At 37.9% G+C, this 16,130-nt stretch overlaps 1 protein-coding gene across 2 annotated transcripts in view; it reads right to left on the bottom strand.

Moving 5' to 3' along the window:
* Positions 1–16,130, bottom strand: part of DLC1 (DLC1 Rho GTPase activating protein) — a 216,991-nt gene that overhangs the window by 157,487 nt on the left and 43,374 nt on the right. For both annotated transcript variants that reach the window (XM_042872136.1, XM_042872137.1), the window contains 2 exons: positions 7,398–7,547; positions 5,100–5,231 (listed from right to left, as the gene is read on the bottom strand). In XM_042872136.1, the coding sequence (XP_042728070.1) occupies positions 5,100–5,231; positions 7,398–7,547 (282 nt within the window). The remainder of the gene's footprint in view (positions 1–5,099; positions 5,232–7,397; positions 7,548–16,130) is intronic.

The following is a 16,130-nucleotide window of genomic DNA, read 5'->3' as shown; positions in this document are numbered from 1 at the left end:
CCCCCCCCCCACACACAAAGAGAAAAACAAATAGACTTTGAAGAGCAGATGTTCAAGGGCAAAAAATTGACTACAACTTCTAGGCTTTTGTAGCTATTGACCTTTGTTTTATACTTAGGAAACAAAGCGAGACAACTATGATTGACTCAAGCTTTCCCTCACTAGTTAACTTTTAAACGCATGCTGGAAAAGGCTGTTGTAATTAATCTCTTGTTATTAAAATATTTAAGTTTCCTAGCTACGTATTTTTTTCATAATAATCAAGATGGATTTAAAATTCAATTATTTCTAATCTTAATTGCTGAACAGTGTTATTAAGTATCCAGATGTGTGCATTAGTTACAGAAGGCAATAACATATTTGCATTCCCTGCTCTCCAAATCCAGACCAGACACTCACTGTTTTTCAGTGTTTCTCATGACCGCTGGGGCAAAAGCATGTTGATATCCTTTTTTTTTTTTTAAAAGGTGATTTACAACTGCCATGTGACACATACTTGCTGAATCTAAAGTTAATATTCAAAACTCATTGTTTATTTTGGAGTCTGATAAAATAACCCAGAACATAGTGATGTGCTAATTACAGAAACATTAACATTCTTTATTGTGTAAATATAAGTAACATAAGGACGGCACTAATGTTTCTTAATGTCCTAAATTATGTGGCTATGAACCTATACTCCATCACATGGATCCATGTTTCACAAGGCTGCCCACTCATGCACCCAGGCACAGCTTTTACATTGTCAATAGAGAGTGGTCAATTGTATCAAACCTGTATAATAAAAATATAATAGTTCCAGATTCTTAAAATTAGGGTGAATGACATTCAAACATACTTCTCATATATATAGCAATGGTGTTCATGCTGCATCCTGCAGAATCCTTTCCATATAAATAACATTTCTAAAATGCTTTGTAGATAATCCTGTTCTTCCTTGTCACGCCTCTGTATAAGGAGTAAGGAACACTGTGTGTGCTCACATATGTATGCTTATATGTTTGTGTTATGTACACACATAATCCAGTGACAAGCATGGATTTGACTAGTTGTCAGTGCATTTTTATGAAGTGCCAAATAACTTGTGCATGTATATACGTACACAGACATGTTTCTTTAAAAATAATATTTACTAATTTACTAATTAATTTGCAAAGAAATTTTTAATTCATACTGAATTTTAAGTACTGGAAAAGTTGCTGAATATTTCATATAATAAAAATTTGAAGTGACAATAAGAATTTAAATTGTCCTGGTTTTCCCTTAATCAGTGAGTCAATTTCCACCAAGATTATCACATCAAAGTCCAGAACAGCAGGGCATTATCAGATTTCTTTTATTTTTAAATACATATCACAGAATCACAGAATTGTAGGGGTTGGAAGGGACCTCCAGAGATCATCGAGTCCAACCCCCCTGCCAAAGCAGGTTCCCTACACCAGGTTGCACAGATAGGCATCCAGGCAGGTCTTGAACACCTCCAGAGAAGGAGACTCCACCACCTCCCTGGGCAGCCTGTTCCAGTGCTCCGTCACCTCACTGTAAAGAAGTTCTTGTGCACATTTGTGCAGAACGTCCTATGCTGCAGTTTCCGGCCGTTTCCCCTTGTCCTGTCTCCATTCACCACTGAAAAGAATCCAGCCTCGCCATTCTGCCCCCCACACCTTAGATATTTATAGACCTGGATCAGGTCCCCTCTCAGTCTCCTTTTCTCAAGGCTGAACAGACCCAGTTCACTCAGCCTTTCCTTATAGGAGAGATGCTCCAGGCCCTTCACCATCTTTGTAGCCCTCCGCTGGACTCTTTCCAAGAGATCCCTGTCTTTTTTGTACTGGGGAGCCCAGAACTGCACACAGTACTCCAGATGAGGCCTCACCAGGGCAGAGTAGAGGGGGAGGATCACCTCCCTTGACCTGCTGGCCCCGTTCTTTTTAATGCATCCCAGGATGCTATTGGCCCTCTTGGCCACAAGGGCACACTGATATGAATTTTAATCTTGAATTTATATAGTCTTTAAACAATTTTCCTATATATTAAAGTCCTTAAAGTGAGGTTAATATCTTCTGAGTTCTTCAGGAACTAAACTTGAATCCCTACCTGTCTTATAACGCCCATCCTCACCACCCTCAGTCGGTACAAGATGCCTTGCTTTAATTGTGCATTGTTTCTGATGCATCATGAATTTGATACAGTTTGTTCAAAAATACTGCACATTATTACATAATATAACTAATTGCAGTTGTACTCTTGTTTACATATTAATACACACAAAATAAGTTGTCATTGGAGACTGAGCATCTGGGATCCTTGAAGATCTGCAGTTGCACACAGCAAAAAGGAAGTGAAAATCAGCAAAACAGTCCCTCAGGATTATAAAATAGATTGCTGAGTTTCCTGTGTAGAATAAACCTATTACTACACCAGCTACTCCAATAAAAAAGCAAAATTATGACAAGAGTCTCCCTTGCAGAGAGAACACCACATCTGAGGATTTTCATGGGTGATCTCTACCTGGAAATCAACAGGTATCAGAGGCAACCCTGACATCTTTTCTAGGCAGTGTTCCCCAGTGATGCTATTTACCCTTTTTAAAATACCATCCTGAGTAGAGTCCAATGCTAAACAAGACCAGAAGAGTAAGAGAGCCCCTTTTCTACCAGCATGAGATGGCAGTCTAGTACCAAACAGCAAGCTGTCTAGCTGCACAGACCAGATGAGCAACAGCAATAGTAATGCCCAAGGTTAAGGACTGAGAATTGTTTTCACCTAGTGCATTAAAAAAAACATATGCTTTCAAACATAGCTCGCAGGTAGGGAGGCAGCTAATATTTTGCACACTTTGATCTACAACACATACTAGCACTCAGTTTGTGGATTTGTAGAGTACAGAGACAAGAAATCTAAAAGGAATAGAACATAGCTGAACCCAGTCTTTACAGGAGAGCTACAGTTTTAGAGTTTTCATGACAGCTACACTCAAGTAAAAACTATATGAATTTTTACACTCAATTTTGTTGTGGTAAAAATGAGAATATGGTCTTTTTCTGAATACATTTGGTAAATAAATTCCAAAAAAAAAGATCAGGAAATATTAAGGCTTTTTCAAAAAATCCCCAAATTCCACTATATAATATGATAAACTGCAGCAAGCAAAACTTTAGGAAAGGAAGTTGCTTGGAGAAAGTTTAGATTCACTTATAAATGTTAACAAAACAGGACTCTGAATTGTAGCTCTACAACCCACACAATGTTTAGAGTTACTCTACAAAGTAAAAAATAAACATTTATTTACAATCACATACTTTAAAATATATATCATGAAATAATAGTCCTGTATACGTTCAGCAAAATATATTCAGCACAGTGGAAAAAAAAATCGAAAAAATAAATAGTTATTTAAAGAGAATTAACACATACTGTCCAACTTCAAGGAAAATAATCCACACCTCTGCAAAGCCAGGAGATAAGAGTTTCCCAAATATCCACAGAGACACCCAAATTTAAAAAGTGATGTTTAATACCTCAGAGTGTGTCTTCTCTCTTCTCAGGATCTGGAAAATGGGATATTACCTTCCAGCATGACATATGTACTTATTTGAGAATTTGTGCTGCATTGTGTGCAGTGACGGAGTGCAGAGCACTGTATTTGCTATAGTTATGCGCTGATGATGAATTACAAGTGAATTTATTTTTGTACAAGTGAACAATCCTAAATGTAAATGTTTATTAGAACTTTTGTTAGTGCCTCAGTCAAAGGCATTCATTAACTTGCTATTATTGCAATGCAGTAAGTGACAGTTTGCCTTTATTTTACTTTCTATAAACATATATATTTATGCAAATCACACTTCATATTTAAATTTTTTATCCTAGAGTTTCTGCTGGTCCAGTTACCAGCAGTGGTAGTACTGATGATAGAGCATCCTCAAATGTGGTGTTCTCTCTGTAAGGGAGACTTTTCAGCTGAAGTTCTCTCTGCTTTGTAAGATAGTGGAAGGAGTAAGCACAATTGGGAGCAGAAGTATGCCAGGAGTTTCTGCAATATTCAAGTTTTTCTGCACAAGTGAGTGCTATGAAGAAGGATTCTTCAGTAGATGGACAATGGCAAAAGATAGAACCATTCTTCTGAGAGGTATGAACGGATACAGAAGGCTGAGAACTTGATTACCTACAATCTGAGTAAACTATACAGCAGAGTGCCTGAGAAATCAGCAAATCCTCCCTTATGTGAGTGATAAAATACAGAAAAGCACATTAAATATACAGAGGAAGAGCGTATGCAAGCAACCCCACTAGCTGCTTACAAGAATTTATTTTAGAAGGTGGAAATAGTGCCTGGATACCTGCCTGTGTACTGTATACTGTGTATACCTCAATTTGAATATGTTGCTCAAGGCTGGCACAAGTCCTTACGGAAGAGTGCTCTAGCATTTTTGAAACTGCTTGACAAAAGTTCTTTGCCATCTAAACTCCCAGATTTGTACCTCAGGAATTATAATTCCAGCTCGTGCGCACTGACACCTGCAGGAAAGCTTCTCCCTGCTCAGAGGCTTCCCTCCAATCCCAAGCGTATGCAACTGCTCACCAAATTAGTCCTTGGAATGACATTTTCCCCTCAACTGGGCAATACCTCTTCTTGTAGTACACAACAATTTAGCCTTTCAAGAGGACTATGAGGACAGATTTTGGGCATCATAAATGAAGCTAAGTGATTCAGCTATCTTTCCCTCCCTCCCCCCCCTCCCCCCAATCTCCATACTTCAAGAGATTTAGGAACTATTCCAAGTGACTCCACTACAGGAAACATTATCTTCCAAAGTAAAATAGAATAGCTCTATTAAGCTAGTTTCTCAAAGAAATATTCAGCTTATCACAATCAACACCCAATAATAGCATGTTCTTACACGTCAAACTTTCAATTTGCTTAAGGATTCTCTGCCACTCAGAAAGCATCTTGAAACAGCTGGCATTAGTAGTCCTTTCTCTTCAGAGTCACATGCACAACTCTGTATGACCAATGTAGGAAATAGTATAAAATTACTCTATTTCATTTCCAGATTAAGACTGTGTGTAATGTCAAAAACAATCTTTGTACTCACCCCAGCCTTTGGTTTAGCTCCAGAAGTGGCTGCTGAACAGAAGGATGTTTGATCAGGAGTATGGATGTTAGGAGACAAGCTTGTTTGAGAATGTCCTACATCTGCTCCAATTTCAGAACCAGATTCACCATCCTGGTAAAAGTTACAACTCTCTTTAGTAATGTGAATATGAAATAAAAGTTTGTCTTTTAAATAATGTGTATATTTACATAGAATCACTCAAAATTATATGCTTAATTCCCAGTATAACTGTAATTCGACCTATACTTTTCTATAACCTAGACATTCTCTTGCTCTCCTATTCAACGTGGTAGTTCGCATTAACTGCTGTTATGAAATTATAAATCACCACTAACATCAAAGCTAAAACTCCCCTAAAAAGTAGAATGCAGGGTAAGAAAAATCAGACTTCTGCAGCCCTGAACTGACATTTTTCTCTAATGTTCAGTGTTTCCTGTGTGCTCCCACCTTGTCTCCCACTACACTGCAAGCTCAGTAAACATCTGTAAGCTATTACACAGCTGAAATGACATCATTGTACCACAGTTCATACTATTCAGAGGTACAGCTCCCTAGTTTTTTGGGCTCAGTAAGCACTTATAAGCTACTTGTAAGAGCATTTTAACTAGAAATAACTTTTAATGACACTGGTTACTTTTTTTTTTTTTTTTGAGAATAAAAAGAAGAAATAATATTTTATTTTTGAGGAAGTAAAAAGAAGAGAATGTTTGATTTAGTGTACAGAATAAAGACCGGCGCTTGTATTGCTTGCAGATACATTGCAAAATTTAACCAGCACTGAGCAGGCCATGTCAAGGAACTGCCCTATACTGGCCAGATTATTAGCTGAAATGCAGCCTGTGAATACAGTGCTTGCAAAAGAGCCTGAGCTATTAACCCCAGCCAACACTATGCGGACAAAACCTCAGTTTCCTAATATCATGTTCCTAGAGTAGCTGAAGTAAGGAGCAGAAATATCTCAGGAGCTCCTGAACTGGAAATAAGTGGTGGTCCTTTGATTCATTAATTCCAGTTAAGCGCCTGTCAAAAAGAAGCTGCCGATTAGACAGATGTCTCTGTACCTTTTTCTGGTGGGCTTCTTTGCAGCTTGGAAACAGGCACCACCTCTGATTGCCTTACAAGCTTACTTACTTACCTATTTTGTTGTATGAAGTTACCTAAAATGCTGACATTCATTAGCAAGATGAGTCATATTTGAGCTTTCCTCTTCCATCAGTGCACAAGGAGATGATGTGAATACATTGAAATCCAAAGGGAAAATTCTAACTATCAGAGGTATATTTATGTAATATTCTATAAAAATGATTATTTCTATCTTCCAAAACCACTGAAACCTAAATACTGCTTTCCTCATCAATAGAGCACTCACTAGACTATACTGCAATAATGAAATCTGACTTTAATGGGAAAAACCTCTCATATTTTAGAAGAAAATATCACCAGTAAAAACAAACAATCTGAATATAAGCCTAGATATTTTGGGGTAGTATTTCTCAGGTTTCTTAAATTGAAAAACAGCTGCTACACATGTGAATAAAATTAACAGGAAGCCTGCATGAGAACACCTTGGGTCAGTCATTTCAGGTTCTTTACAGCTACGTGTAAACATTTTTCAGGAAAAAAGAACACATCCATCACATTTGTGTCCTACATAGTCTCTTCTGTCTACTCTTAGCAAGGAATTGTATTTATTTAAAAACATCATTTAAACAAAGAAAATAATTTTAAAAATTAAGATAACTTGTATGATTTTCACCAGAATCTTATTTTAAGTGATGGAGGATTTCATACATACATACATTTCTGCCAAAAATTTCCAGGACCATCCAGTGAACAGAAAAGATAGACCTGTAGCTCATAATTACTTTCAAATCAAACTATTTAATGTCAAGTGACACATAAACATGTGCTCTGAGACTAGGGGTGATCCTGCCTCTCTGTTGCATTTATAATAAGTTATAAAAAAAGAGAGCTAGGCATTTTCTGAGTGTGTGGTCCTTATTTTTCATCTGGGAAACTTTCACAATGTCCTTTAATGAAAACATGCTGAAAGAAAATTCCAGATGCCACTTCTACTTCCTTCGAAACACACAAAAAAACAACAAAACAAGACAAATTATTTACAAACACAGCTTTTTTTTTTTTTTTTTTTTTTTTTTAGTTAAGAAACCAACAAGCTGATAAATGTGAGAAGTATAAAATTTTATTATTATTATCTTTTTAAAGATTAAGTTAGAAAAGATTTTACTTAGAAAAATAATGAAGATATCCACTTACAGGTATATGCCTCCGTTTGTATGTTGGAGTGCTGGATGGGGAAGAACCTGCACTGAGAGCATTTTCAATATCCTGATCCAGCTGGTCCAGTTTCATAATTAACAGCACCATTGAATCTAGCTGTGACCGATCCCGATCTCCTGTTATTTCCTAAGGAACAGAACATAAAATCACTAAATTTGAAATAGTTTTTTATAAAAGTTAATATTAAAATTTATAATAGTTTTAATGTATTTTCACATCAAATTAAGAAATAGCTTTAAGTAATGAATGTTTATTCTTTTCAGTTGACATTTATTTATTTACTGCTGGGAAAACAATTTATACTATTTTTAATATATATTCAGCAAATAAATTTGACAGATGTACACACTTAATACAAATCCATTGTTGCTATTTCTGTAGTGCACCTACTCTTTAAAGACCTATTGATTCTAAACACTACTCCAAAAATCCACCCAAGTTAATTAATTTGATTGTACAAATTCAAATGTTAAAAGTTAGTGTACGATTGAAATTTGAGGAGAAGGAAGTTAAAAGAAGCCATTCTATAGCTGAGGATAGCTGCAAGTATTCCTTGTGAAGATCATTAGCATAACAATGTTTCAGCTCTTGCTGTTTTCTGTCTTGGTTGGAAATGTTTGATACAGATGAGATACATTAAGAGTACGATAAACACAGCATAGCAGATGCTCTGTTTGGAAAGAAAGTTGAAGGATGTTAAATTCCACCAACTTACTTGAAATAATATTTTTACAATTTTTTTTTTTTTCTCCTCAAGAAATGGGAAACAACAACAAAAAAAGTGTTATAATTGCTTCACTGTGGCTAAGCAATAGGGAATGTAAATGCCCAGATTAGCCAGTTCTGATAGTCACCCAACTGTTTTTCAGCCAACCATATTTCTCCATTCAGTTAGGATTCTGTTAGTTTTATTATAGACTGCTTCAGAGATTTTGTTAAACATGAATTAAATGACCTCCATTCAAATTAGAGGAACTGTAGGAATAAGATGTTCATATAAGATATAGCCTATACGGTATATATGTGAAGACAGAGCTGATCTTATTTAAAAATAAAATCTTACAACAGCAGATACACAAATATATCAAATCCACAGTAGAGTTTCGTACAGTATTTGTAGCAAAATTCCCTAATGAAGGCAGCTGTATTTCATTTTATATTTCATATTAGAGCATGATATTTTGGACTGGCTTTTTGAAAAAGCTTATGAATTTGCAGGACCTCCTGATGAATCTAAACTGAGGTTAGAATGATCCTATGATAATATTACCTCAAAACAATGTAGCAATCAGTGACTTGGATTAAGTTTCATATTCAAAAGGAAAGTAAGTGTCCTAAGCAATTCAAATTTATTGAAACTACGCACCATTATTCTAACTCATTCAGCCCACTGCCTACAAGCCGCACAGTATCCAGTCCAGTCCACCCTGCAGCTGCCCCCTGCTCCATGTCATCATGGCATCAGCTCTTTCCACCAAGCAGCCTTGCCCCAGGCACAAAGCCATAGCTCAGCAACAGCCAAACATTGTGATGCTATTAACACTGATCATTTTTTTTTGTATATTTGTGACTCCATTTTCAGTTGGCATACATACATTACCTGCACGTTTTCAAATGGAATGTATAGAGTTAGACAGTCAATCAAATATTCAATTGTCTTTTCACTACACTTCTCTCTTACTAGAGAAGGATATCTCTCACTTCACGGCCATGCCTTATTCACATCACCCCTTCTTGGCCGTATGTACAATTATTGTTGAGGATGAAACACAAGGAGAGTAAAATTTCATCAAAAAATCTCTAACATTATGAGAGGTCATTGAGAACTGCAACCACTTCCATCAAACCAGGCCTTGTTTTTGTGAAACAAGGCCAAATATCCCACTAGAGTTATGTTTTTGCTGCTCTTTCTTTTTTTTAAATTATTAAAACATAAGAAGTTGTAATATTGCTAATATACATAAATAACATTTTCCATATGTGGTCCAAGACAATTTATCCTAAATGGGGCCCAGGCAAGGCAAAAGTTTGGACACCCATTCTCTAACTGATTTTAAATTTTTGTTCAAAGTCTGTAAAATAAGGTCAGTTATTTCATCTGACCTGCATGATTTCAGAAAGCAGAGCAGAGGAAGAACCTGCCAGTAAAACAGACATGCCTTCTTTATACTGTGAAGTTATGTTCACCATTCTGGTGATGTGGTTGCCAGTTTACTCATGTTGTATGGAATGCACAGCAAAATCTTCATCTACAGGGAACTTGTGCTTCTGTTAACAGGAGCCTTCAACATAGCTCCCCAACACAACTTAGACATTTATTTCTGTTAAGTTTACTGGAAAATATCTCATGGTAGAGGCTAATCAGCATAAAATTTATAACTGAATGATAGAAAAAACTAAAGCGTGTTGCCCTAGTACAACAAAATGAGGGCTAGTGAATGGGTGGGATTATTTCTTTTTTTTTTTTTTTTTTTTTTTTTTTTTTCCTAACTTGGAGAAAAAATAGATATTTTACATGAAGAAAATAACAAACAAACATTAATAAAATAATAGAAAAGTTTTTATTATCTGTATAAAAGTTTAAAAAGTGAAGATTTTCTTAAGACTTCAATTTCCATAGAATTATAAATTAATTTCTTCAGTTTGTCCTTTTTTCACAAACTATGAATTAAGATTAATTAACTCCTACAAATATTTCAAGGAAAAAGTGCAAAAGTTTACAGGGTAAACTGTCAACTCAATCTTTAAAGATAAGATATTTGTTCATTAATATGAGTGCAATTTCAGTGAATGAAAAAAGCTGATTAAAACAAATGAACATACACAACACAATCTCCTTGCTAACAGTAGGCAGAAAAAATAAGGTATCATTTGTGTGTGTGGAGGAAAAGTTTCCACTCAGTGTACACAACCCTAGCAACATAACAGGTTGCAGAATATTTTCCATATTTGCTTTTATTTCTTGATCAAAATGCTCTAGAAGGTACTATGGAAGAAATGTGCTGTTATACTAAAAACAATAACAAATTATCATATAAGAGGAGCAGGTTTAACTAGTTACTTAATCTTGTAAAGTTTGCCACAAGGTCTCGCTTGAAGAAATCCACGTTATCATTCATTTTTCGGGGGGGGGCGGGAGGGGCAGTGGAGCAATAAAAATATTTAACTTCCGTCTTTTATTTTAGTTTCTTGTTACTCACCTATTTATGTATCTTTGTATAGTCATATATAGATAAGCACACACACATGCACTCATGCATACTCTCTGATTTGCACAGCAAAGAAACTTCATGCATTGATAATAGATTTAAATTTGGAATTCACTTCTAAATATAGAAGAAAATAGTATAAATATTCACCTGGAGAAGCTATTAAGAACCATAGATTACATTAGCTTATTATATTAAATTTGCCACAGAATTTTTATAACTTGAATTGCAAAATGTAGGAATATTTTGTAATAACCTGCAGCTCACTGAAACAAACCCAGTACTTATGGCATCTGAGTATCCAGTCATCTATTTAGAAATCTAGAGACAAAAGAGCCCACATTTATCATTCTCTTTTCTGTAATTTTTCTCATGTTAGCAATTTACATGGGAAATTCATTAGTCCTGTCCACCAAACACAGATTACAATCCTTCTTGTTTCTGTAGGACACTAGGAAAAAAACAATTGACTAAAACTAAGATAAGGTGTGTCCAGCAACAAATACTTTCTTCCCTTGAACCCAGGGGCATGACTAGATTGGGGAGACCTCTGAAGATCTTGGAAAGACTGAGGTGAGGGAACCACTGTGGAGAGACCAGCTCAGCCTCTTGCAGAGAAAGATATATAATGTAGACAGGTGTGGATCGACCACAGTGACAGAGTTCAGGAAATCCTGTGTCTGAAAGGACACCCAGGACCAAGGCACAGAAAATGTGAAACTAAAAGCGTGAGTTAGACTTTAAATGGATCACTTATCACGAATCACGATCACGAATATTATACATATTCGATATTCTGCTGTTCTGCAGAATGGACTTTATTTATGCAACAGTATCACAGCATCACAAAGCAATCAAATCCTGTAAGCCACATTCTACTATCTTCATTCAGGTGAAAAATAAAAAAGTCTTAAACAATTAAAATGCTAAGGTATCAAAACAAGAATTTTAAGGATGCCAATTGAACGAGGTGATGTAACTTGGGATATTCTGCCTTAAGGAGACCAGCTTACAGTCCTATTGCCAAGACAGACAAAACCAAAAACATTAAATGTTTCTCCATCTGATTGCTATTTGGCAGTAGTAAAGATCACCTGCAGAAAAAAAAATGAGGGAACAAATTAGTACCATTAGAGTGAGAAAAGTATCCAAATGTAATGCAGTTAGTAAAAGACCAGGAAATATTTATGCTTTTTCAAAAAGGATACTTGTGGTACAGAAAATTAAAAGAACGTTAAGGTATTTTCTGCAAACATAGAAGAGCAAACATCTTAGAAGTTTTGCCATATACAAAACTTTTCCTGTGCTGTTCATATTTCATCTTTATTAATATCTCTTCTATGCAAAGTCTTTTTTTTAAATGTGCAGTCTGTAAAAGAATATGATAGCATGAGAAAATCCATTGCTAATTATTTTTATACTCATTGAAAGGATTTTAAGTGTTTTGTTTCCTTGGAAAAGATCTCATTCTTTCCCACGTGAAAATTGAACTAACTTGATAACAATTACTTTCTTATTAAATTACTTCTGCATAATAAAATTTGAATTTTGGGTAGTTCTGTGTCACAACCTGCTGCACATTTTTAAGAGCAACGGTTAGTGACTGAAGAGCTGCAGATAGAAATCTTGATCTTTAAGACAGGTAAATTTTGTGAATAAAACAAAACAGAGTTCAGGTTTGGTTAATACCCGACATTTCTGAATATTCAGAACTTCAGCAAAACCATTTCAATGAAAAAAATACAAGATCAGGTGTTGATACCAAATTTCATGTCTTAACCATATGAAACTCTAGTCATACGTAAATCACAGAATCACAGAATCACAGAATTGTAGGGGTTGGAAGGGACCTCCAGAGATCATCGAGTCCAACCCCCCTGCCAAAGCAGGTTCCCTACAGTAGGTCTCACAGGTAGGCATCCAGGCAGGTCTTGAACATCTCCAGAGAAGGAGACTCCACCACCTCCCTGGGCAGCCTGTTCCAGTGCTCCGTCACCCTCACTGTAAAGAAGTTCTTGCGCACATTTGTGCGGAACTTCCTATGCTGCAGTTTCCAGACGTTTCCCCTTGTCCTGTCTCCACTCACCACTGAAAAGAGTCCGGCCTCGCCATTCTGCCCCCCACACCTTAGATATTTATAGACCTGGATCAGGTCCCCTCTCAGTCTTCTTTTCTCAAGGCTGAACAGACCCAGTTCACTCTGCCTTTCCTCATAGGGGAGATGCTCCAGGCCCTTCACCATCTTTGTAGCCCTCCGCTGGACTCTTTCCAAGAGATCCCTGTCTTTTTTGTACTGGGGAGCCCAGAACTGGACGCAGTACTCCAGATGAGGTCTTACCAGGGCAGAGTAGAGGGGGAGGATCACCTCCCTTGACCTGCTGGCCACGCTCTTTTTAATGCACCCCAGAATGCCATTGGCCTTTTTGGCCACAAGGGCACACTGCTGGCTCATGGCCAACCTGTCGTCCACCAGGACACCCAGGTCCCTTTCCGCAGAGCTCCCCTCCAGCAGGTCATCCCCCAACCTGTACTGGTGCATGGAATTATTCCTCCCCTGATGCAAGACTCTACACTTGCTTTTGTTAAACCTCATCCGGTTTTTTTCTGCCCAGCTCTCCAGCCTATCCAGGTCTTGCTGAATGGCAACACAGCCTTCAGGCGTGTCAGCCAATCCTCCCACCTCTGTATCATCAGCAAACTTGCTGAGGGTGGCCATTATCCCCTCATCAAGGTCATTGATGAAGATGTTGAACAAGACCGGACCCAGCACAGACCCCTGAGGAACACCGCTAGTTACAGGCCTCCAACCGGACTCTGCACCACCAACAACGACCCTCTGTGCTCTGCCAGTCAGCCAGTTCTCAACCCACCTCACTGTCCACTCATCTATCCCACGCTTCCTCAGCTTTGTTATAAGGATGTCGTGGGGGACAGTATCAAATGCCTTGCTGAAATCAAGGTAGACTACATCCACTGCTCTCCCCCTATCCACCCAGCCAGAGACAACATCATAGAAGGCTACCAGGTTGGTCAAGCACGACCTCCCCCTTGTGAACCCGTGCTGACTACTCCTGATAACCTCCTCTTCTTCCAGTTGTCTGGAGATGACATCCAGTACAAGCTGTTCCATCACCTTTCCAGGGACAGAGGTGAGGCTGACTGGCCTATAATTGCCTGGGTCTTCCTTCTTGCCTTTTTTGAAGACCGGGGTGACGTTGGCTATCTTCCAGTCTTCAGGCACCTTCCCCGTCTTCCAAGACTTCTCAAAGATGACAGAAAGCGGTTCAGCAATCACCTCTGCCAGTTCCTTCAGCACCCGTGGATGAATCCCATCGGGTTCCATGGATTTCTGAACATTCATGTTGCCTAGACGTTCCCGGACCACCTCTTCCCTGACAGAAGGGGGGTCTTCCATTCCCCAGATCCTCTCACTAACCTCCAGGGTCTCAGATACTCGAGGGGGAGCTTTTTCACTGAAGACAGAAGCAAAGAAGGCATTCAGTATCTCCGCCTTCTCAGCATCCCCCATTACCAGAACACCCCCGTCACTTAGCAGGGGAGCCACATTCTCCCTAGTCTTCCTTTTACTGTTCATGTACTTGAAAAAAACCTTTTTTTATTATCTTTTATCCCCTTTGCCAGATTTAATTCCAGGCGGGCTTTAGCCTTCCTTGTCGCATCCCTGCAGACCCTGACAACATTCCTGTATTCTTCCCAAGTAGTCAGACCCTTTTTCCACATTTCATGGGCCTTCTTTCCTTTGAGTTTGTGCACGAGCTCCTTGCTCATCCACACAGGTCTCCTGCCACCATTTCCCGATTTCTTCCTCACAGGGACGCACCGATCCTGAGCTTGGAAGAAGAGCTGCTTAAATGCTGACCAGCTCTCACAGGCCCCCTTGCCTTCCAACACCCTAGCCCATGAGACAGCTCCAAGTAGGCCCCGAAAGAGATCGAAGTTGGCTCTCCTAAAGTCCAGGATAGCAATCCTACTTTTTGCTTTACTTCTTCCACTCAGGATCTTGAACTCCACCATCTCGTGGTCACTACAACCCAAGCTGCCCCCGACCTTTACTTCCCTGACAAGCCCTTCTCTATTAGTGAGAATAAGGTCCAGCAGTACCCCTCTCCTCGTCGATTCCTCAACCACCTACATCAGGAAGAATCAAGCCCCCTAAAACCATCACTGGGACCAAATACTTGGGGAGAGGAAACTTCATCAAAAGAACAGTTATTCCTTGTCAGTCACATCAAGAAAAATTCTAGGTGGCTCTCAAAGACTTTATCTAGCATACTTTCTCTCAAAGTTTGAGTTATTGGAAAACAGTAATAAATGGCAATCGGAGGTTTTGAAAAATTACAGAATTAAGGGAAGCTGGGCCAACCATATCTTACAACTAAGGTATCTCCTGCATTATATAGCCAAGTTGCTGCAGTCAAGTTTCTCCAAAATTCTACAGCAATTAGAAGATTCCTTCTGCAGGGCTCATGATTGAGTTAAAGCAACCTAAAAAAAATACCTTTGTTTACCTCAGACATCACTGAATAACATCTGCCTTCTGCAGATTGTCGTCTGAAATTCATCAAAGCTAAATGTCTGATCATGTGGTAAGTGGTTGACTGGAATTTTGTAGAAGTCTGTGGTTCAGACAAGTTATTCAGCTTTTCTTTATAACTTATTCAGCTATTTCATGTATGCCTTTGAAATATGTTTATGCACACTAGAATTATTATAGCTGTAAAATATTTCTTAATGGGATTGATGTGTGGACAGTGCAAGGCATTGAAAACTTCTTAGGCACGCACACTGGCCTTTAAAGCAGCCCCTGGGGTGGGATGTCCATTCACATCAAAGGACATAAGCCATGTAACACAACCAGAAGACACACTTACCCCGAACAGTCTTACTCTTCTTTATTTTCTTTTATTTGCTGCTTAGAAGTTTCTTAGATTTTTCTCTGCCATCCACTTTAAGTACTTGTTTTCTCTCAGAACTTCTATCCAAAATTGTAAAATGCACACCCAAAGATGAAGTTCATAACAGCTGCTAAAGCAATTCTCCGTAAGCATTTAAATGAATAAGTTCTGTTCTAAGTAAATGAATACTTAGACTTAAACATTTACTGCCTTTTCAACACTAATTTCGGCATTCCAATTCTAGTGATTATTTTTATCTGGAGCCATCAACAAAATAGATTCCAAATACATTAAATATTACACAATATTAAACATTACACATTCACATACACTATTAATGAGCTAACAATAGAAAGTCACAAATTCATAATAAAAAAACCAAAAACCTGGAAAAGATCTTGAAATGTCATGTCATCCATCTGCCTCTCAATGACAGCACTGTCATACCTGACAGATGGCTGTCCAGCTCCTCTTACAAATCACCACAACTGCCCCCAAGCAAAAAAGGTTTTATTACTGTTACCTTCCTCAGCATTAAAAAAAGCAAAAAAAAAAAAAAAAAAAAAAAAAAAAAAAAAAAAAAA

The sequence above is a fragment of the Lagopus leucura genome, unplaced genomic scaffold (genome assembly GCF_019238085.1).
Source record: "Lagopus leucura isolate 7727_CA_CO unplaced genomic scaffold, USGS_WTPT01 Super-Scaffold_100004, whole genome shotgun sequence".
Taxonomy (NCBI): domain Eukaryota; kingdom Metazoa; phylum Chordata; class Aves; order Galliformes; family Phasianidae; genus Lagopus; species Lagopus leucura.
This window is presented reverse-complemented; position numbering and strand designations above follow the sequence as displayed.